This window comes from Equus caballus, chromosome X (assembly GCF_041296265.1).
Source record: "Equus caballus isolate H_3958 breed thoroughbred chromosome X, TB-T2T, whole genome shotgun sequence".
NCBI lineage: Eukaryota > Metazoa > Chordata > Mammalia > Perissodactyla > Equidae > Equus > Equus caballus.
The window spans coordinates 4,369,242-4,392,108 of record NC_091715.1 but is presented as its reverse complement, the minus strand read 5'-3'; the positions used below and the strand labels follow the sequence as shown (position 1 = coordinate 4,392,108).

Here is a 22,867-nt window from a genome sequence, read left to right as displayed (position 1 = left end):
CCTGAGCTAACATCTGTTGCCAACTTCTGTTTTTTCTTTTCTTTCTCTCCAAAGCCCCCCAGTATATAGTTGTACATTCTAGTTGTAGGCCCTTCTGGTTCTGCTATGTGGGATGTCACCTCAGTGTGGCCTGATGAGCAGTGCCATGTCTGTGCCCAGGATCCAAACCGGCGAAACCCTGGTCCGCCGAAGCGGAGTGCGCGAACTTAACTGCTCGGTCACAGGGCTGGCCCCTCTGTGGATTTTTATATGCACCCTTTTGAGATGTTCTCCAGATAATCACTGTCTTACCCTGGGCTTTCTTTCTGACCTCGCCTTGGGATAACCACTGTTTGTTGAGCATGTGCTCTTTCTGGAGTTTGTATCTAATACCATACTTCATCCCCAAACCATCTTAGGTGACAGAGAGCATTATCCCCATTGCACCATCATAGAAGCTCAGTTTTCAGTGGGCTTTTTCCTGGACAAGGTGACACCCTTAGGAAGTGGCAAAGCCAGCAGGCGAATCCACGTCTGCCTGGCCCCCAAGCATCTGCTTTCCACAATCCCTCTACCTCCTCCATGGGCAGAGTTTCCTGAAGCTTCCCCACTGCTCACCCCCAACACTCCTGTGCTTGATAAGGCAGTTCTCACACTAAAGAAGATTCAGCCAATGAAACAATTCACCCTTCCACACCCAGCTCACCTCTGCGTCCCCACCAAGACAGTGTGCTACCATAATGAGGCATGCTTGCCGTAGTCTCAGATGTAAGAGCAATTTTTAAATAGCCTCCATGGGGGACAGCCACTATCACAAGCTGGTGTAGCCGATTGTCACCTAGATAGGTGATGGGCACGTGAAACTGAAACGCCCCCCTCATTGATTTCCTGGCACAGAATGATGTGTTCCTTGTAGTTTTCAGGCTCTAAAACTTTGTCTTCTGTTTCTCAAGTGACTCTACCATATAGGATTGAACACACAACCTCCTTTTATATCATCAGTCATGGATGCCATTAAATTATGCTCTGCGCTATTGCCTCTATTTATCCCACTAAGTGGAGAGGCCAAGGGCCATGCTTGTAGAATTTTTTGGTGTAGAGTTAGATGGGGTAGATGAAAGGAGAATCAGCCTCTTCAGAGATGGTTCTCTGTAGGAAAGGAGTAGATGAATGTCAATGAGGCGCTGGTCCCTGTAGGACTCTGTGACCTCATGGAACCCTCTCTGCTCAAATGCGATCACTTCTGCTCTAGGTCTTAAGAGAAATCTTTGAGAGAACTTACTCTTGGGAAACACTCGGCTGACAGCTTGCTCATTGCAAGACCTTGGTAATCATTTCACTTAATTCCCTCAGCTGAATAAGTTATCTTCAAATTCAAGGAATACCACACCAAAGTGTCGCTGCTATAAGCTTCTAGGTTGGTCTTGTCCAGAGAGATGGAATTAAACAGGGACAAATGTGAAACCTGGAGCCTAGGTTTGAAAAATGAGGAAGTATAGGGTTTTTTGTTTTTAGTGCCCTGGAGTGAATTCCAACTCTTGGTGCCCCTACGTTCAGCAGAGCGGAACCCTGCCCGATCTTTTTGCGTCATCTTCTACCTTCCTGCACTCTATCAGACAACGCTCCACTGCTATTCATAGGGTTTTCGTGGGCAACTGTTTTGGAAGTGGGTGACCAGGTCCTTCTTCCTCGTCTGTCTCAGTCTGGAAGGTCCACTGACACCTGTCCACTATGGGTGACCTGCTAGAAATACTGGTGGCAGAGCTTTCAGCATCACAGCAACATGCAGCCACCACAGTATGACAACTGTCAGATAGGTGGTATGGTTCCCTGACGGAGAAATGAACCTGGGCCGCAGTGGTGAGAGCATCGAGTCTTAACCACTAGACCACGAGGGCTGGCCAATATAGGGTTAAGGAGATGAAAATCTCCAACACATGTGAAAATCTAGGTGTTGGCTAATGTGAGATGTTCTTAGGAGCTATAAGCCTTTGTAAAACAGGTTTGCATAGTGACAGAGTAGGAGTTAGGAAGTCCGAAGAAAGTTAGTTAAACCCTCTACTTTCTATATGGCCTTAGACAATGTACCCTCCAAGCATCAGCCTGCCCATCTGAACATTGGGTATGGCGTACTCCTAGTACATACCATGGAGGGTTGTCATAGATTTCAGGGGCACTCATCCCGTGGGAAGTACCCAACAGTTACTGGCTCTCTATTACTCATTATTGTAGTCACATAGTGATAATAAGAAACATTCTATATCATGTAATTGCCACGAATGGTAATGAAATTTTAGTCCCATGCTTCTCACACGTGAGCAGACATCAGACTCTTCTGGAGGGCTTGCTAAGACACATTGCTGGGGCCCCAGGCTCTCTGGTTCAGTAGGTCTGGAGTGGGTCTCACAATTTGCATTTCCCACAAGCTCCCAGGGGATGCCAATGCTGCTGGTCTGCGGCCACATCTGAAGAAGCACTGCTGTGGTCCCAGTGCATGGAATTGATGAAGGATAAGGGGTTTGTGTGGAGGCGTGCCTTAAAATGAGAGCTCATGCGATTTGCGTATAGAAGTCTCAATTTCAATGCTGGATGGTAGATGAGCTCAATGACCTGGAATAAATTATTGAAACTCGTTAAGCCTTATTTTCTTATTTTTTAACTGCCTAATAGCATTTATGTATCAGTGACATATTTTTAAATATTGGAAAGTAATTGATAAATTGGAAAGTTTCTTTGTGGATGAGATTGGGATAGTTTTAACTTGAAAAGCACTTAATTATCAGTACCAAATTCCACACTTATTTTCCTGAAATTCCCCCATTTTAGAGAATATCTGTCTCTTAATGTTGTAGTTTGTCAGTGCCCAGTAAATCTTGCCCTCCCTGCTTCCTGCCCCTCTGTCTCTGACTTCCACTCCCTGCTCCCATCTGTTTCTTGGGACCCATTCTCTCTTCCTACTTCTGCCTCTGGCTCCAGAGCCAGCTGTTGCCATTGCCTGGCTTTTTCTCATCACTTTCTGTGTCCCTCTCTGATGGCAAGAAGAAGAGCTGTGCAACATGGTTGGTGGTCAGATAGCAGAAGACAGTGAACAAGGAGAGACATAGATGCAGGAAACACATCACCAGTTTTTGTTGGAAAAAGAACCATTTTGGAAAAAGAGCACTGTGGCATTACCTTGCCACAATCTGCTAAGTTAAAATAATTCTCTTGAAGAAAAGCGTGAGTTGTTATTCTTTATCTTCATTGTCTATGTCTTACCCTTTCTTTAAAAAACAAGGGGATCACTTAGCTGCACCCCCTGGCTACCTGGGGACACCTGTTCTTGCCCTGGCAGGTGTCCAGGGGCATCTGGGGTTTACCTGGGAAGACTCTGATCATCATTCACAGCCTCGTGCGTCCAGGGCCCTGGAACTCTTAGATACTCTGGGCTACTCCAAGAGATCTCATCCTTCTTGAGTGCTCCCCACGTGGGAGAGTGCCTACCTGCCCTTGTCTGATGCTCTCATGTGTGAGTGAGTCCTGGCATCACCACTGTCACCAGCAGATTTGGTGTCTGGTGAGGGCCCACTTCCTGGTCCACCCAAAACACAGTGGTCATTTCACTATGTCCTTGTGTGGTGGAATGGGCATGGGAGCTCTCTGGGGTCTCTTATAAGGAACCCAATAGCATTCATATGGGCTCCACCGTCATGACCTAATCACCTCCCAAGGGCCCCACCTCCAAATCCCTTTACATTGGATGTTAGCATTTAACATGAATTTTGGGGGGACATAAACATTGTGGCCACCCTGCTCACTCTTCAATGCCCCTCAGCAGGGGACATGATGAGTCTCCTCTCATCAGCATTTTTAGGACAGTCTTCCTGGCCTGCATCACTTGAGTAGAAAGGGCCCACAGACCTCCCACTGTGGTCTATGGCCTTCTCATTTGCTTCAGTACTATGGACAGAGGAAGGAGTCTTTCCGGTTTTATGTTTGAGGCCATTATTCACATCCACCAAGATAGCGTCTCCCCAGAGAAAGCTCATTTTGCTCCTTATGTCCTGAGAAAGCAAGTCTTTGTTTCTTCTAGGCCAAAGATACGAGGTAACACTGTCTTTGGTCCTTGGGCACAACTGTCATGGTTTCTAAGACAAGTTTGATTTTCATTGACAGAGAACTGTCTTCATGCAGCCTGTCATTTGTCCCCCACATTCTCATCCTGATAGCCATGGGCTGACCCCAGGGACATCTACAAACACTAGTTCTCAATGTCTGTTCTACTCAAAGGAAATCTTAATTCATCTGTCTAGTCCTGCCATGGCTGGGCTTTTAATGCAGCTCTGAAATCGATGGCAAGGGCGGTGTTCTACATGTTGGGTGATCTCCCAAGTGTGTGAAATATTCCTCTCAACAGTGCTTCAGGTTGCCTCCATTTCCTAGAGGGGTCAGTCAGTTTTGTGCAAGATTGCCTATGTCTTGAGGACATAAAGATATGATTTTGATGGAATCAGCAAATTTCCTCTGCAACAATACAGAAATGACATTTTATGAAGGAAAGTTGAGAGGTCCCAGGAAGCTTTCATCACCATGGACTTGACGGGTAGTGCACAGTTGGATCAGTTTTAGCATGTAATTAATTACCTGTGAAACCATTCCATGCTCAAGGTAAAGTATGTTTCCAGAACTCCCTAAATTTTCCTTGTGCTCCTCAGCAATTCATCCCTCCTTCCACCCCCATCCCAAGGTAACTGCCAGTCTGCTCCTGAAACTACAGATCAGTTTACACTTCATAGAATTTCATATGGAATCATACAGTATGTACTCCTTTTTTATCTGACTTCTGTCATTGAACATAATTTTTTTGAAACACTTTCACGTTATTGTGTGTACCAATAGTTTTTTTCCTTTTTTATTGCTAGTAGTTGTATGTATGTTCTTAACTTTTTAAGAAACTGCCAAACTGTTTTCCAAAGTGGTTTTTATGTTGGGTTCTGTATTAGTTTCTTATTGCTACTGTAACAAATTATCACAAATAGTGGTTTAAAAGAACACAAATTTATTACCTTGTAGTTCTGGAGACCAGAAGTCCAAAATAAGTCTTGATGGGCTAAAGTCAAGGTGTTGACAGGGCTGCTTTCCTTCTGGAGGAGAGTCTGTTTTCTTGCCTTTCCAGCTGCTAGAAGCCGCCCACATTCCTTGGCTTGTGGCCTCACATCACCCAACCTCTGCTTCTGTCCTTAAACCTCCTTCTCTGATTCTGACCCTCTTCCTCCCTCTTATAAAGACCCTTGTGATGATTTTGGGCCCACCCAGATAATCCAGGATCCTCTCCCCATCTCAAGATCCTCAATTACACCTGCAAAGTCCAGTTTGCCGTGTAGGGTAAGATGGTCACAAGTTCTGGAGATGGGGGCATAGGCATCTTTTGGGGACTGTTACTCTGTCTACTACATGTTGTTTGTCTCATCATTGAGTTGTGAAGTTTGGTTCTTTTTTTTGTTTTGGTTTGTTGTTTTTGCTGAGGAAGATTCGCCCTGAGCTTACATCTGTGCCAAGCTTCCTCTCTTTTTTAGTATGTGGGCTGCCAACACAGCTTGGCCGCTAACAGAGCAGTGTAGGTCCACACGCGGGAACTGAACCTGGGTTGCTGCAAAGCAGAGCACATTGAACTTAGCCACTAGGCCACCAGGGCTGGCCCCTTGAAGTTTGGTTCTTTCTTTATTCTGGATATAAGTTGTGTGTGTTGCAGATATTTTCTCTCAGTCTGTGGCTTGCCTTTTGTTTTCTTACTGGTGTCTTTTAATTTTGATGAAAGCCCCTTTGTCCATTTGTTCTTGTAAGGCTCTTGCTTGTTGTGTTCTATCTTGTGTTCTATCTATGAAAACTTCTTATAACTCACCATTCCAAAGATGTTCTATGTTGTCTTCTAGAAGTTTTATGCTTCTGGTTTTGCATTCTCAACCAACATCCACGACATCTTGGTTTATGACGCTAAGGATGGATATTTTGGGTTTTTTCCCGTTTTTTTTTTTTTTTTTACACTCCTAAACACAGGGAAGCACTACCTTTTACACACGGGCCTATTTGTAAGAGTTAAAGAAGTGCACTGAAGACGATGGAAGGCTTTCTCCCATGTGCATGAAGCACAGGGAATGTTCGTGGCCACAGGGGAGAGCGCATGAGTGTTGTCAGCAGGTTGGATCCTGCGGCGTTTGCTGGAGAACCAGTCTCCTCCCTTCCCGTCATCTTGGGTCCTCATCCCCTTGTTTTCTTTCTCCTCCATACTGCTAGGACTGTGTGCAGCTTCTGCCATCTGTCTGCCTGGCTTCTGTTTCAGGTCTGAGGAAGTTTCCTGCATACCAGGTGGTTGGGGTTAGCCGAGGGTGACATTTCAGTAGGTCTTCAGCTGGCAAAAACATTCTGGTTTATATACTGGCATTTTCTGAATCACTCTTTTTGCAATGTTTCCCTTACCCTGGCAAGTATTTGACTGTTCCTTTGTTTATTTTTTTTATCAAACATCAATGAGCTTTTCAGTTCTGATCACTGATTAGGTAACTCAGCAGGGACTGTTTTGGTCTCATTCCTGATGCTGCTGATCCAGGGACCACACTTTGAGACCCAGGGGGTTAAGGAAACCAGTGGTAGAATATCTTAGATGAACAGAATCAGTGAATTAAAAAAAAGTCTGTTCAACAATTACTCATTACCTACTGTGTACTATCAAAATGGCTTAGGAAAATGACACAACCCCTTTTATCAAAATGTACTGTATGCTGAAGTTTTACTATTAAAGACATTTCACATTGAAAATCTGTCATTTTTGGTGCCAGCCCGATGGCATAGTGGTTAAGTTCACACACTCCGCTTCAGCAGCCTGGGGTTCACAGGTTCGGATCCCAGGTGTGGACCTACACACCGTTCATCAAGCCATGCTGTAGCGGCGTCCCACGTACAAAGCAGAGGAAGATTGGCACAGATGTTAGCTCAGGCCAATCTTACACACACACACACACACACACACACACACGTAGTTTTCACTGCATTCAGAAATACTGCTCCATTTCTGGGTGAGGGCGGTAGACTGCTGCATCTTCGCCTCTGCCAGGTTGTGATAATTTGATTTTAGCTCAAGATGGGCCCTTCCACATGAAAACGTATTTTGTGTCTTTAAGGAACTAACCTGTCTATAACAACAAAACACTGGCTTTAGAGCACCACCCCCATTATTTTCTTATACTTGGAAATAATAAAAGTAAGACTGTTTTCAAGATATACTGAGTTTTGGAAAAAGCATTAAATTGCTTTATTCAAGGTGTGCAGGGTATGCAAGGTATAACTTGACTAGCAAGCAATAACCAATGTGGGCTCAGACTCCCTTTTCCGAAACCCGTGGACCCAGTTGTATTTAGATTATTTAATTATTATTTTAAAGAGATCTTAGAATGCATATGGTCTATGATATATACACTCTCAGGGGAACAGGATCTGGGGCAGTGCCCATAATCAAACCCACTGGTATTTCTATAGAGAAGTTGTGAAGATTCACACAAAGCTTGATAAATATTAAACATTAAAACCACCTCATTCTAGTCCAGGTCACATTTTGCTGCTAAATGAAGACTTTCATTTGCAGAAGGTTATGGATTATGGAATTGGGGACGAGGAATTACATTCCTGTACCAGGCCGGACAGTTAGTTAACAAGCATCTATGAAGCTAGTCCCATGTGCCTGAAAGTTGCGATAACTTTTGTGAATGAATTCCAAATAGTTAATGGTTTGGGGTTTTTTTTCAAGTAAGATATTTGGTACGAGCACTGTTTCTCAGGTTAAACCCGTCTTTGCCATTATTGGAGCATGCGTGTACAGAGAGAAAGCACATCCTGTAATTTCCTCTTCCCTCATGAGTGACGACTGCGAGCGTTCCGTGGAGCAGCTGCACGCTGATGTCCCTGACTCTGTTGACTCCATGTGCTGGTGCTGGGAGTTCACTCTGTCCAGGCGCTGTGCTCCGAGCTCTGCGCATCTTATCCCACTTAACTGACAGACCGCCCAGAAGGTGTGGAAGGGTCTTCGTATTCCCACTTTACAGATAGATAAACCAAGGCCCATTGAGAGGGCCGAGCACGTTTTGGGAGACTTCAGCAGCTAGTCAACTGTGGAGCAGGACCTCAAACCCAGGCCACCTGGCTTCAGGGCACCTCCTGCCCCCTCATCCCCACACCTAGTCTTCTGACCCCCCTGATCCTGCAGACCAGCGGCTGTTTACCACCATTCCCCTAACAGAAACTACAAGTCCAAGAGGTTAAGAAACTTGTTCCAGCATGTGCAGCTAAAAAGTGGCCGAGCTGGGACTTCACCACTCATCCCTCAGATTCCTGACACTCTTGCCTTCTCCCAAACCTCACTGTCGGTCTGGTATGGAGACGAAAATGGAGGTGGATGGGAAAATCAGGTCTCATAATAGATGCTTGCTAGTGACAGGTTGATTGAGGTATTTCACTATTAAATACTGCAACTCACGATTTTAGAATTGGAATTGGGTGCTGTGTGCATGGTCAGTACACTTTCCTGCAAGGGAGAAGTGGGGAAATGCCCTCACCCCTTACTCTTTACAGGGTAAAACGCAAACTGACGTTGTCCTCTGAGAGCCAGGAATGGACTCAGCAAACATTTAAACGCATTCTCAAAGATAAAAGATGTGACTAATTATGTTACAATTACAGAACCTCAGCCTTAGACAGAACTTAGAGGCCACGTGCGTGCCTGCCTCCAGGTGCAGTGAGGCCTTCTCTAACAGTTCAGTGACTTTAAACTCAAAGGCCTTACGTTTGCCACCTGGGAGCCAAGCGTGCTGCTCGTGATGAAAATACAACCTTTCAGCCTCCAGGCCCAGGTGGCCGAGTTTCCATCTGCCATCTCATGCCCTCCCATCACCACCCACCTGAGGGCTTCACCTGTAGCAGCTGCCCAGACAGCTACCTGGGTTCCACTGAGCAGTGAGATTTGCCTCTACATGGAATGTTTTTCTAACATGCCTAAGGAAGGTAGTGGCTTATGTGGCTGTCGCATGTTCAAAACCATGTTGACTTTCCTATGAAAAATAAAACAGAAGCATGTTGAAAAGCATGAAGCTCTTGAGCAAGGGAGCATATGCATTTGATAGCTTGGCACAGCTATTTTATGCTCTTTCATTTTAGCTTCTGCAGACTTGTTTCCTTTCAAAATGCTGTCCCTTTAATTCGAAGTATGCTGTCATCAGCTGGCATAGCCATCCTCAGATGTGAGGAGTTTAATTGCTTGTTTAGATCTTTGCTTATTCACCGAGGATTTGGGATGATTTTATCTAAATTGTAAAGAAAAGTGGCCATCCGTGCAGTCTCCTACAGATTTATAATCCCCTGGTCTGTATCTTTTAATTTAAAAGCTCTATGACTTTCTAAGCTTCAAATAAACACTGTTTAAATCATTTTAAAAGGATAGCTATTTTTCTGTCTTCGGAATTAGTATTTTTTCTCTCTCCTTTCTTCTTCCTCAGCCACTTGCTTTAGCAAGAGGCCTGGACCATCCAGGCATCTTCCCGCCCGGCTTCTGCTCCTTTTGCTCACCCGCTTGTCTTTCAGACCTGACATTCTTTTCTCACTCACTCAGTGCCTGTAGTTTCTTTTGTCAAAGTCTTCCCCTCTCAACTATTAGAAGAAAAATGTTCAAGGGAAGAAAGTGATACGTCCTACCTCACTGCCAGTCCATCCATCTCCATGCCCTCAGAGCCTCACTCTCCTTCCCCCTCCCAGGGAAGAACAGAGAAGGAGTGTGCATTAGAGTGACCCTCCACTGAGAAGCCTTTTTCATCCTTGAGGACAAGAGTGGGCCGGCCAATCCCTCTAGTGTATGACCAAGTGCAGGGTCAGTTCTAGAAGACCCAGAGCCACTCTGGTTGTTAGCCAAATGCTGGCTGCTTCTACAAATGACTCCAGGAAGACTTTTCTTAAAGTCCTGCCATCTTTTGTACCAAAAAACAAGACAGAACAAAAAGCAGGCTCTTATCGTCCAATTCAGGGGCCATGCCGGCGCAGTCTCAAGTACCTCCCAGGGTGGAGATTCTGAGCTCTGTTGGTTGTGTGTGTTTTACAGCATCTCAGTAAAATCCAGCCTGTGGTCGAAAAGCAAGGATCAAAACAGTTCAAGTGCTGAAGATGACATTGTACCTGATACGCCACTGTGGGTGGTTTTGCCTCGAAAAGCAGGGGGGAAAAAAGCTCTTTCTGTTTCTGGTCGCTGTGGAGGCAGAAGCATCCCACTGTGGGGCTGTGGGTCCCGGATCGGTCCAGGGGAAGCACAACACCCTCAGAGGGGCAGTGAGAGGCTGGGCAGGGTCAACAGCCAGGAGAAGCAGGCAGGGGGCACAGCCCACCCTGAAAGCTGGGGGAAGAGCCACACAGAGCTGCCTGTGCTGGTCCCCAGAGTTCACAGGGGAGGGAGCGAGGGTGCCTACCTTGGCCCCGTCCACCGTGCAGTGAGCCAGGGACCAGGAGGGTAGCTAGCACTGGGCGACACCCACAAGGTGGCGGCCAAAGCACCCTTGCTGAATTCATGAGCTTAGCTAGTCCTCTGAGTGGAGAGCCGTGGAAGCTGCAGCAGACACCTCTAGTGCGACCACTGCCAAGAGGAGATGCCACCCAAGGAAGAGGTTCAGAGGCTATCTGAGGCAGAGCTTGCAGCCGCTGGTGTGGGAGACTTTTACTTGCTGAAGAACTGCCCTTCGCCTGGGGCCGTGGATTTGGCAGAAAGGTGGTGGATGTGGTCTGCTGCTCAGCCTCCCTTCACCTTGCATGAGAAGGATGCAAATGACACAGTGCGGGTGACACCAGAGTTCTCACAAGTATACTACTGTACTCTCATAGTACTGATCTGAGTAATAGTACCGTTAATACTCTTTATATATTAATATAAATATATAAAAACGTTAATACAAGTGTAAATATAGTACTATATATTATATTTTATATAATTTATTGTATGTTAGTAGTATCAGTATTGTATACCTCCTGTTAAAGTGAAAAGAAGGCCCCAGGAGGTAACTAAGTTGCCTGAGTCTTTTCCCCCGGAAAGTGGCCCGCTGGAGTCTGATTCTTAGACTGACCTTTCACCCTTACGTGGTAAGGCCTTGTGAGACAATAGAAAATATATATAGTCTGGTCTCTGCCTCTGGTTGCTGGCACTCCTAAAACCCATGTAATTTCCTAAGTGATAAGAGCACTAGGAGCATCTTTTGTTCTAATATGTGGTTTTCGACCCTGGTTCCTGACACCCAGCTCCTACATCTCTTGGAATTTCCTGGTGATAGGAGCATCTTTGGTTCTAATGAGGTGACTCTGGGTGGGCTCCTGGATGGGGGCACGTCACTGGAAAGACCAAGCCACGATCAGAAGTTCGAAACTTTCAACCCCATCCTCTATCCTCCCAGGAAGGGGAGAGGGGCTGGAAATGGAGTTTATGATTGATCATGCCTTTGTGAGGAAGCCTCCATAAAAATCCACCACGGTTGGGAGTCGGGGAACTTCCAAGCTGGTGAACACGTGGAGGTGCCACGGGAATGGTGCGCTGGGAGAGGGCATGGAAGCTCCACGCCCCTTCCCACATACCTTGCTCTACACATCTCTTCCGTTTGGCTCTTCATCTGTATCCTTTATCATATCCTTTTATAATAAACTGGTGCTCTAGCAAGTAAAATATTTCTCTGAGTTCTGTGAGCAGCTCTAGCAAATAATTGAACCTCTGACTTATAGCCGAGCAGTCAGAAGCACAGGGGACAATCTGGCCTTGCAATTGGCATCTGAAGTGTGTGTCTGGGTTTGGGGCAGTCTTGTGGGACTGCGCCCTTAACCTGTGGGATCTGATGCCAACTCCAGGTAGACAGTGTCAGAATTGAGTTGAATTGTTGGACACCCAGTTGGTGTCACACAAGTGCTTGGTCTGAGATAAAGCCCCACGCATCTGGTGACAGGAGTGTTGTGAGCGTGGTAGTAGTGTGAGAGTAAAGGAGAAACACAGGAGGTGTGTTTTTCCTCCTCAGGCCTGTACAGAAGGGTCCGGTGTCATGCAGGGCTTCCCAGCAGCACCACTGGCCAGGCGCTCCTGTTGGGGGGAATCCCACAGGTGGTGGAAGTGTCCCTAACTGCAGAGGGCCACATGCAGTCCCTTTTGCACTCCTGTCTCTAGGTACCAGGTGGGAATACCAGGTGACGACCTCATATAGCCTCAGATGGAATTCGTGATCCCAAGTGCATATTTAGACTCGAATACATAGATGTTTATATAAAAGACAGTTTAACCATCACATAGACTTCTTTTCTCTCCCACTTTTTAACTTTCCAGATCACAGCTCCAAAGATACACCAGCAGACTGAGAGGAGGCCGCCCAGGGCCTTGTTCAGTCCAAATGACCTGTGAACATTTCCGTCCTTTCCACAGGTCTCCGCAGAAAGCTTTCTTCCCTGAACATGACCTACACTGTGTATGTAGACGCTTATCTGATAAAGACTTCGTGTGAACGTAGCATGCACCCTAAACATCTCAATATTTTTGTCTCATCTTTGTTTCTGCAGATACCGAACCGCTATATTCAGTGGTGTTTCAAGAAGTATGTGCTCGCTATGAGAAGAATTTCACCTGGGATGTGAAGTCCCTCGTTATGGGCAAGAAGGCACTGGAGGTGGCCCAGACCGTCATAGACATCCTGCAGCTCCCGATATCCAAAGAAGAGCTGGTGGAAGAGACCCAGACGAAGTTAAATAAGATGTTCCCCACGGCTGCTCTGATGCCAGGTGCCGTTTGTGAAATTGGCACTGTTGTCAGTCTAGGTTACTAAAGTCTAATACAGGGTGTGCTTCGTCCGTTCTCTTGTCTTGATAACTTCTTGGGAAATTCTCTTCTTGTTTGAGGCTCAGAGGTACTCCAGAGAGTGTGGTTGACACTGTTGTAGGTTGTGTTTCAATCTTGTCTTTAAGGGCTTCTTAAAATCGTATATATTCCTTTCACTGACTCATGAGGTCCAAAAACATTTGAATTTTGTTTGTATCAATGTTGTGTAAAGATTATATTTATGACAGAATTGCCTCAAAGTTTAACTTTAATATATGGTTTTGCCTTTCTCTTCAAAATCAGATGCAAGATTAATGTTTCAGCAACTATTCACATTTAACAAATTAATGACAAGTAAGCACATAAATCTCCCTAAAGAAGCTCAAGTTTTTAAAAAACGTCAAAGGCGTAATTCATTTTCACATGTCTGTTTCTATGCCCTTTACCTTTTCCTGTTTTCCTTTAAAACGTAAGATGACTTTTCTCCCTTGGGGCCTGTTAACTGAAGAGCAGTCAGAACTGAATCGCCTGTGGTTTCCTGCCAAAAGGGAGAAGGTCAAGAAAGTTCTAGATTACGGGACCAAAAAATGCTTAAAAAATGGAGAACTATTTTAAGATTCTTTCAGGAACAAAGTTGAATACTCAGTGTTTAGAATTCCTGGTGTGAGGGGAGAAAAAATTTACAGTCACAACAGTGATTTTAAATTTAAAATTGTATTAATATGAATCACAGTCATTTTTGAAACGTGTTATTTATATTTATACATAAATCCAAAGGAGCAGATTGGATGTTCCCTGGAACTGGAAGATTTCTCATAAAGGGCCCTGCTAATGTGGTGCCTGTGTCACATAGAAACCATGTGGGCTGTTCTTGTATTGCACACACGCATGCACGTGCACGTATGTATGACCCTCAGACGTGGGTACAAGTACCGTGATACCCACTCTGCATCTCCTGCCTTTCTGCACAGTTACCCTGACAAGCCTTAATGATGGAAACATATCCATATGGCTAACTTTTTTAAATCGTGGTAAGAAACACATAGCTTAAAACTTAACCATCTTATCTGTTTTTAAGTGTGCCGTTCAGTAATGTTAAGTATGTTCACATTATGTGTAACCATCATCACCATCCTTCTCTAAAACATTTTTATCTTGCAAAACTGAAACTCTGTCCCCATTAAACACTCACTCCCCATTCCACCCTCCCCCCCGCCCCTAGTAGCACCATTCTGCCTTCTGTCTCTGTGAATTTGGCTCCTGTAGGGACCAGTGGACTCATATTGTAATATTGTATTTGTCCTTTTTTTTTTTTTGTGAAGATTGGTACCTGAGCTAACAACTGTTGCCAATCTTCATTTTTTTTTTCTTTCTGCTTTTTCTCCCCAAATACTCCCAGTACATAGTTGTATATTTTAGTTCTGGGTCCCTCTAATTGTGGCATGTGGGACGCCACCTGAACGTGGCCTGTTGAGTGGTGCCATGTCCACGCCCAGGATCCGAACCAGCGAAACCCTGGGCCGCTGCAGTGGAGCACGTGAACTTGCCCACTTGGCCACGGGGCCGGCCCCGTATTTGTCCTTTTGTGACTAGCTTTTTGAACCTTGCATAATGTACTCAAGGTTCATCCATGTTGTAGCATGTGTTAGGATTTTCTCCCTTTTTAATACTGAATAATATTCCATTGTTTGGATAGACCACGTTTTGTTTATCCATTCATCTGTAGATAGTCCCTTGACTTATTTCCTCTTGTTGGCTATTATGAATAATGCTGCTATGGACATGTGAGTATAGATATCTCTTTGAGAGTCTGCTTTCATTTCTTCTGGGTATATATCCAGAAGTGGGATTGTTGAATTATAGGGTAAGTCTATTTGCAATCTTTTGAGGAACCACCATACTGTTTTGTATTGTGCTGTACCATTTTATTATCCCTTCAGCAGTCCACAAGGGTTCCAGTTTCTCTACATTTTCACCAGCACTTCTTATTTTCTGTGTTTTTGTGATAGTAGTCATCCTGATCTGTGTGAAGTAATATCTCATTGTGGTTTGATTTGCATTTCTCTAATGATTAATGATGTGAAGCATCATTTCATATGCTGTTGGCCGCTTGTTTGTCTTCTTTGGAGAAATGTCTATTCATGTCCTTTGCTCATTTTTTAATAGGGTTATTTGGTTTTTTCTTGTTGAGTTCTAGGAATTCTTTATATATATCTTATATATAAACCCTTTGTCAGATATATGACTTGCAAATATTTTCTCCCATTTCATAGGTTTTCTTTTCACACTGGATTGTGTCCTTTGATGTGCAGAACTTTTTAAGTTTGATGCAGTCCTGTTTGACTATTTTTGCTCTTGCCTGTGCTTTCAGTGTCATACCCAAGACGTCATTACAAAATCCAGTGTCATAAAGCTTTCTCCCTATGTTTTCTTTTAGGAATTTTATAGTTTTAGGTCTTATGTCTAGGTCTTTAACCCATTTTGAGTTAGTTTTTGTATATGGTGTAAGGTGAGGGTCCAACTTCATTCTTTAACCGCGTGGAGATCTATTTTTCCCAACATCATTTGTTAAAGAGACGGTGCTTTCCCCATAGAATGGTCTTGGCACTGTTGCTGAAAATCATTTGACTATCTATGTGAGGGTTTATTTCTGCTCTCTCTATTCTATTCCGTTGGTCTGTATGTCTGTCTTTATGCCAGTACCACATTGTTTTGATTACTATAGCTTTCCAGTATGTTTTGAAATCAGAAAGTGTGAGACCTCGAACTTTTTTCTTCTTTTTTTCAGTAGTGTTATGGCTATTCTGGGTCTCTTGAGAGTCCATAGAAATTTTAGAATGGATTTCTGTATTTCTGTGAAAAATGCCACTGGAATTTTGATAGGGATTGCTTTTAATCTGTATATCTCTTTCAGTAGTATGGACATTTTAACAATATCAGATCTTCCAATGCATGAACGTGGGATGTGTTTTCATTTATTTGTGTCTTTTTTAATTTCTTTCAGCAATGTTTTGTAGTTTCAGTGTACAAGTCTTTCACCTTTTTGATTAAGCTTATTTCTTTTTTGATGCTACTGTAAATGGAATTGTTTTCTTTTCAGATTGTTCATTGTTAGTGTATAGAAATGCAAATGAATTTTTGTGTGCGTGTGTGAGGAAGATTGGCCCTGAGCTAACATCTGTTGCCAGTCTTCCTCTTTTCACTTGAGGAGGATTGTTGCTAAGCTAACATCGGTGCCAATCTTCCTCTTTTTATGTGGGATGCCACCACAGCGTAGCTTGACAAGTGGTGCTAGGTCTGTGCCAGGGATCCAAATCTGCAAAACACTGGCTACCGAAGCAGAGTGCATGAACTTAACCACTACGCCGCAGGGCCAGCCCCGAAATGCAACTAATTTTTGCATATTGATTTTTGTATTCTGCAATGTTGCAGAATTTGTTTATTCTAACAGGTGTGTGTGTAATCTTTAGGGTTTTCTACAAATAAGATCATGTCATCTGCAAATAGAGATAACTTTACTTCTTCCATTTTGAGTTAATTTTTGTGTGTGGTGTAAGACAGTGCTCTACTTTCATTCTTTTGCATGTGGCTGTCTGGTTTTCCCAACACCATTTATTGAAGAGACTTTCCTTTCTCCATTGTATGTTCTTGGCTCTCTTGTCGAAAATTAACTGTCCATAGATGTGTAGGTTTATCTCTGGGCTCTCGATTCTGTTCCATTGGTCAGTGAGTCTGTTTTTCTGCCAGTACCACGCTGTTTCAGTTACTATGGCTTTGTAATATATTTTGAAATCAGGGATGATGATACCTCCAGCTTTGTCCTTTTTCCTCAAGATTCCTTTGGCTAGTCGGAATCTTTTGTTATTCCATATAAATTTTACGATTCTTTGTTCTATTTCTGTGAAAAATGTTGTTGCAGCTTTAATAGGGATTGCATTGAATCTGTAGATTGCTTTAGGAAGTGTGGACATTTTAACTATGTTAATTCTTCCAATCCAAAAGCGCAGAATGTCTTTCCGTTTCTTTGTGTCTTCTTCAGTTTCTTTCAACAATGTTTTATAGTTTTCAGTGTACAGATCTTTCACCTCTTTGGTTAAGTTTATTCCTACATATTTTATTCTGTTTGTTGCAATTGTAAATGGGATTGCATTCTTAATTTCTCTTTCTGCTACTTTGCTGTTAGTATATAGAAGCACGACTGATTTTTGTATGTTGATTTTGTATCCTGCAACTTAACCGCATTCGTTTATTATTTATCAAAGTTTTTTAGTGGATTCTTTAAGGTTTTCTATATATAAAATCATGTCATCTGCAATTAGTGACAGTTTCACTTCTTCCTTTCCAATTTGAATCCCTTTTATTTCTTTTTCTTGCCTGATTACTCTGGCTAAGACTTGCAATACTATGTTAAATAAGAGTGGTGAGGGGCCAGCCTGATGGTGCAGCAGTTAAGTTTGCACATTCTGCTTCGGTGACCCGGGGTTTGCCGGTTCAGATCCTGGGTGCAGTCATGGCACCGCTTGTCAAGCCATGCTGTGGTAGACGTCCCATATATAAAGTAGAGAAAGATGGGCATGGATGTTAGCTCAGGGCCAGCCTTCCTCAGCAAAAAGAGGAGGATTGGCAGCAGTTAGCTCAGGGCTAATCTTCCTCAAAAAAAAAAAAAAAGTGGTGAAAGTGGGTATCCTTGTCTTGTTCTTGTTCTTAGAGGGATAGCTTTCAGTTTTTCTCCCTTGAGAATGATATTAGCTGTGGGTTTGTCATATATGGCCTTTATTATGTTGAGGTACTTTTCTTCTATCCCCATTTTGTTCAACGTTTTTATCATAAACGGATGCTGTATCTTGTCAGATGCTTGCTCTGCATCTATTGAGATGATCATGTGATCTTTATTCTTCATTTTGTTAATGTGGTGTATCACGTTGATAGATTTGCAGATGTTGAACCATTCCTGCATCCCTGAAATAAATCCCATGTGATCATGGTGTATGATCTTTTTAATGTATTGTTGTATTCGATTTGCTGGTATTTTGTTGAGGATTTTTTCATCGATGCTCATCAGTGATATTGGCCTGTAATTTTCTTTTTTTGTGTTGACCTTGTCTGGTTTTGGTCTCAGGGTCATTTTTGGCCTCATAAAAAGAGTTAGGAAGCTTCCCGTCCTCTTCAATTTCTTGGAAGAGTTTGAGAAAGATGGGTAGTAAGTCTTTGAATGTTTGGTAGAATTCACCAGGGAAGCTGTCTGGTCCTGAACTTTTATTTTGGGGGAGGGTTTTGATTATTGTTTCAATCTCCTTACTGGTGATTCATCCATTCAAATTCTCTATTTCTTCTTGGTCCAGTTTTGGAAGGTTGTGTGATTCTAAAAATTTATCCATTTCTCCTAGATTATCCAATTTATTGGCATATAGCTTTTCGTAGTATTCTGTTATAAACTTTTGTATTTCTGAGGTGTCGTAATTTCTCCTCTTTCATTTCTGACTTTATTTATTTGAGCTTTCTCTCTTTTTTTCTTGGTGAGTCTAGCTAAGGGTTTGTCAATTTTGTTTGTCTTTTCAAAGAACCAGCTCTTGGTTTCATTGATTTTTTTTTCTATTGTTTTTTAGTCTCTATTTCATGTATTTCTGCTCTGATTTTTATTATTTCCTTCCTTCTACTGATTTTGGGCTTTGGTTTTTCTTTTTTTCTGTTCCTTTGGGTGCACTGTTAGGTTATTTATTTGGGATTTTTCTTGTTTGTTGAGGTAAACCTGTGTTGCTATAAACTTCCCTCTTAGAACCACTTTTACTGTACAGTAAAAGCTTTTGACATGTCATATTTTCATTTCCATTTGTCTCCAGATATTTTTTTATTTCTCCTTTGACTTCTTCATTGACCCGATTCTTCAGTAGCATTTTGTTTAATCTCCACACATTTGCGGCTTTTCTGATTTTCTTCCAGTAGTTGATTTCTAGTTTCATATCTTATTTATCTACTTGTTTATTTGGATACTAAGAATCTTACTTTTTAGCATTAGAATTTGTATATACTTAATTTAATTTTTACTAGCCTCACAGATGAGAGTAAATGCTTATCCATGATTCCAAAGTCTCTCTTTGAAAACAAGAGGTCATGTCCATACACCACACATACCCTGGAGGTGAGAGGATTCCAAGAGTATGAGGAAAAGCCACAGATAACACTGGATGGGAGAAACTTAAGATCATGCCAGATCAAACCAATGACCGAGGTCAGAAGATACCACTTTGACATTCTGAAAGGATTAGGATGAAGCACAAGGATGAGAAATTATACTCATCCTGAAGGGGAAGAAAGATGGAGAGGGAAAATGTTGGACTGTCTGTAGAGTAAAAAGAAAGGCTGGTGCAAACCTGCGGATCCAGAAACATATTTTTCCGTAGGATTTTTGTTCTATGATGTGCCAGTCGCCAAAATAGTAATAAAATAGATCAGGTTTTCTACCCTAAAAGGACATGCTTCACCCCCTATTTTCTGTCCTTCCTGCATTCTTTCCATCACCTCTTTTATCTAAGCCAAACCTGAATTCCACTGGACAGGTGACCACCTGGAGTCATGGTCAGGTGACTGTATTCAGAAAAAGTCACCGCTGGCCTTTCTATGTGTAGGCGTTCATTTTCTTTACTTATTTCTTTGTTCCCATTATTAAACTGTGACAATAGGAAGCGAATGGGTGTGGCTGTGCTCCCACAAAGCTTTCCGTGTGGACACTAAAATTTGAATTTCATATCATTTTCACATGTTATGAGATACTCTTCTTTTGACTCTTCCCCTTTAAAAACAGATGGTGAGCTGGATGTGCATTTCAAAGAAGGCCAGATAGGACAGAGGGCTAAGAAAACAGCAGGGTGGTTGAAATCCTGGATGCAAAGTGGCTGAACCCCTGGGCCCTCCGCCCCACTCTGTGCATCCAAGATGCCACCCTAGGCAGAAAATAGCATATTTTATTCTGTTTATAAACTGAACCAGAAAGACTTAAGATCTCAAATGATCAGGTGCGTGGAGGATGCAGAGACAATTGGAGATGAAAGGAACATCTGCCCGCTGAGGGTCCCTTCACCTCATCTCCTTTGTATGCACAACCAACAAGATACTGGAGAATTCTTCTCTGGAGACAAAGGTTACTTTATAAAGAAAAAGTCAAATAATGACATTTTGAGGGCCACCAGTGAAAAGGCCAACTCCCAATAATAGGTTCCGCTTGTTCCAGGCTCCCACTTGCACCCCAAGCTGGCACTCTAGGGGAGGATCCTTCCTGCCTCTTCCAGTGTCTGGGGGCTCCAGGCATCCCTTGGCTTGTGGCCACATCACTCTGATCTCTGCCTCTGTCTTCACGTGGCTTCTCCTCTGTGTCTCTCCTCTTCTTCTAAGGACACTAATTGCTGTGGACTGAATGTTTGGGTCCCCCCGCAAGATTCATAGGTTGAAGCCTTAACCCCCATTGTGGTGGTGTTAGGAAGGAAGGCCTTTGGGAGGGGATTAGGCCACGGGGATGGAGCCCTCATGACTGGGGTTAGTGTCCTTAACAAAGAGAACCTAGAGAGCTCCTTCACCCCTTCCACCACATGAGGACAGAGAGAGGACGGTCATTTGTGAGCCAGGAAGAGGGCTCTCACCAGACACTGTATCTGTCAGGGCCTTGATCTGAGACCTCCAGCCTCCAGAACTACGGGAAACATTTTTGTTGTTTATGAGCCACCCTGTCTGTGGTATTTTGTTATGGCAGCCCAAACAGACTTAGATACCTGTCAGTGGATTTAGGGCTGACCCTAAATCCAGAATGATCTCGCTCCAAAGATCGTTAATCACATCTACAAAGACCCTTTTCCCAAATAAGTTCATGTTGTTCAGAAGCACCAGGAGTTAGGACCTGGACATTTCTTTTGGGGAGCCACCAATCAACTTACTGGACTTGGTCACATACCTTTGATCTGTGGCACCATGGTGTTAGCCTACTCACCTTTCAGGCAGTTGCACAAGTCACCTTCTGAGAGAGGCTGTATGCTCCAGCCCCCTTACACAAGGAAGGGTTGGGGCGAGGAGGGGCTGAGCACTGTCACCAGAATGCATGTGTAGAAGATCTAGGCAGAGTCCCACACAGTGTATCTGGTCCCAGGACAGCGTGGGTGCCTCTTCTGCTTATGGGTAGCTGGGTGGCATTCATCTGCTCACCACATGGGCTGACCCCAGTGACACATGCCATTCTCTTCTTAGGTCTCACTCCAGAGAGATCTAGACTTAGCACCCACTCCGTGGTTCTGAACACACATGGTGCTTAATGATGTGCACGTTTCTGTAAGTGGTGTCACGTCCCCATTTGTATTATCTCCTCACTGCAGGACTCTGTTTAGGGCGAGGTGTTACAGGTAACTCCTGAGTAAGGTTTCAATGGATATATCCACTCCATGAATGAATTCAAGGACCTAGCTTAAAGAACTCAGGTCAACTCTCAGTCTTTCCAAATCCACTCGAATGGCAGTGTCCATGTTCTTTCTCACCACTCTTGGGTCTCTAGGATGAAGTAAAAGGGAAGCATTCTTGTATCAAGATTGCTGGTTCTCCACATTTTGTATTTCTCTCCCTGTAGATTAATCCTCTGAGAGCTAATTTTTTGTAGCAATATGTATCTGTTTTTCTGCCCTTCCCTGAAACCACAGTAAGCACCCCAACCGCTGAAAGCTGAAAGCTGTTGCTCAGTCTCATTCATGTGTCTACTTAATTAACCAGCTTCTCTGCAGGACAGAACTCCATTTACATTTTTAGCCTTTCACTTCTCAGGGAGAATGATTGAATAAGATAAAGTTGATAGACAGTATTTCAAGGATACAGAAGTTTTTGAAGGAATCAGGCAATTAGGAATCAGGAGATGTGAGTGATGTATTAATGACTATGACCTGAAAGTAGGTTTATCTAATGGTGAGGACAGTGGCTAATATTTATTTGTGGCTTACCTGCATGCATCTGAAGCGATCACCCCTGTGTTTTTATGTGCATGACCCCTTACTTGCATTCCCGCACAACAGCTCCACAAGGAAACTTAATCTTTGCTACTCGACAGGTGACAAAATGGAGACACAAAGAGGACGCTTAATTTCCTGATGTCCCACAGCCGGAGGGCTGTAGTCAGGTCCTTCTCTGAGGTTTTATGTTCATACTGGTCTCAGACATTTTGAGGGACCTCAGTATGTTGTGATTGATTTAAAACAATCATCCAAAACCATTTTTGATTCATTCCCCTGTCAGTAAACATTTTGAGTATGCACTCCACTATAGGGTGGTTGTGTGTATTTGTCTATATATATTCCTGCACTGTTACAATGGGTGCATTACAAAATATTTACAGAACTAGAAATGTTAGAAGGGTAAGCTAACATGAAATAAACTATATTCAAATTTTTTAAATGAACAGCACCAAAGAACTTTTCTATCAAAATTTTCTTTTTCCAGTATCTTTTAGAGAGAGGCATGTGTTTAAATATGCTGCATTATTTTTTAAAATCTTGGTTTCCTCTTGTGTAATATAGTAATTTGAAATTCTTTTAAATTGAGATCATTTTTATACTTAGCTTTAATTACTATATCCAGACAAAGGTTCCTTATTGGCTATATTTTTGTTTTGAGCATTCTTTTATCCCATCCGCCAGTAAAGGAAAGGTGTTTTTTTTTTTAATTTAGTTAATAAATTGAATCCTCCATAATATTAATCAGTGGTTGTTGCCAACTAATTGACTGATGTGGCATTTTAATATTTTCAATGAATGGATTGAAAGCCAATAGAAACTCTTCATGTAAAATACTTTTGCACTGGTTTAAAATTGATTGTAAGTCTGAAAGTAAGTGTGTGTGTTCATGAGATATATGGATCTGTCGTTTTCTTGAATCACTTTGTCAGCTTTGATATCAGGAAATTGCTGGTCTCATAAAATGAGTTGGGAAGTGTTCCCTCCCATTTTCTGACCTTGTTTAGGATTGGTATTCTTTCTTTCTCAGATGTTTGCTAAATTCACCAGTGAGGTCATCTGA

At 43.0% G+C, this 22,867-nt stretch overlaps 1 protein-coding gene across 1 annotated transcript in view; it reads left to right on the top strand.

Annotated features, from left to right (window-relative positions):
• Nucleotides 1-22,867, top strand: part of PUDP (pseudouridine 5'-phosphatase) — a 62,453-nt gene that overhangs the window by 21,443 nt on the left and 18,143 nt on the right. The window contains exon 2 of the mRNA XM_023634325.2: nt 12,571-12,789. Within this exon, the coding sequence (XP_023490093.1) occupies nt 12,571-12,789 (219 nt within the window). The remainder of the gene's footprint in view (nt 1-12,570; nt 12,790-22,867) is intronic.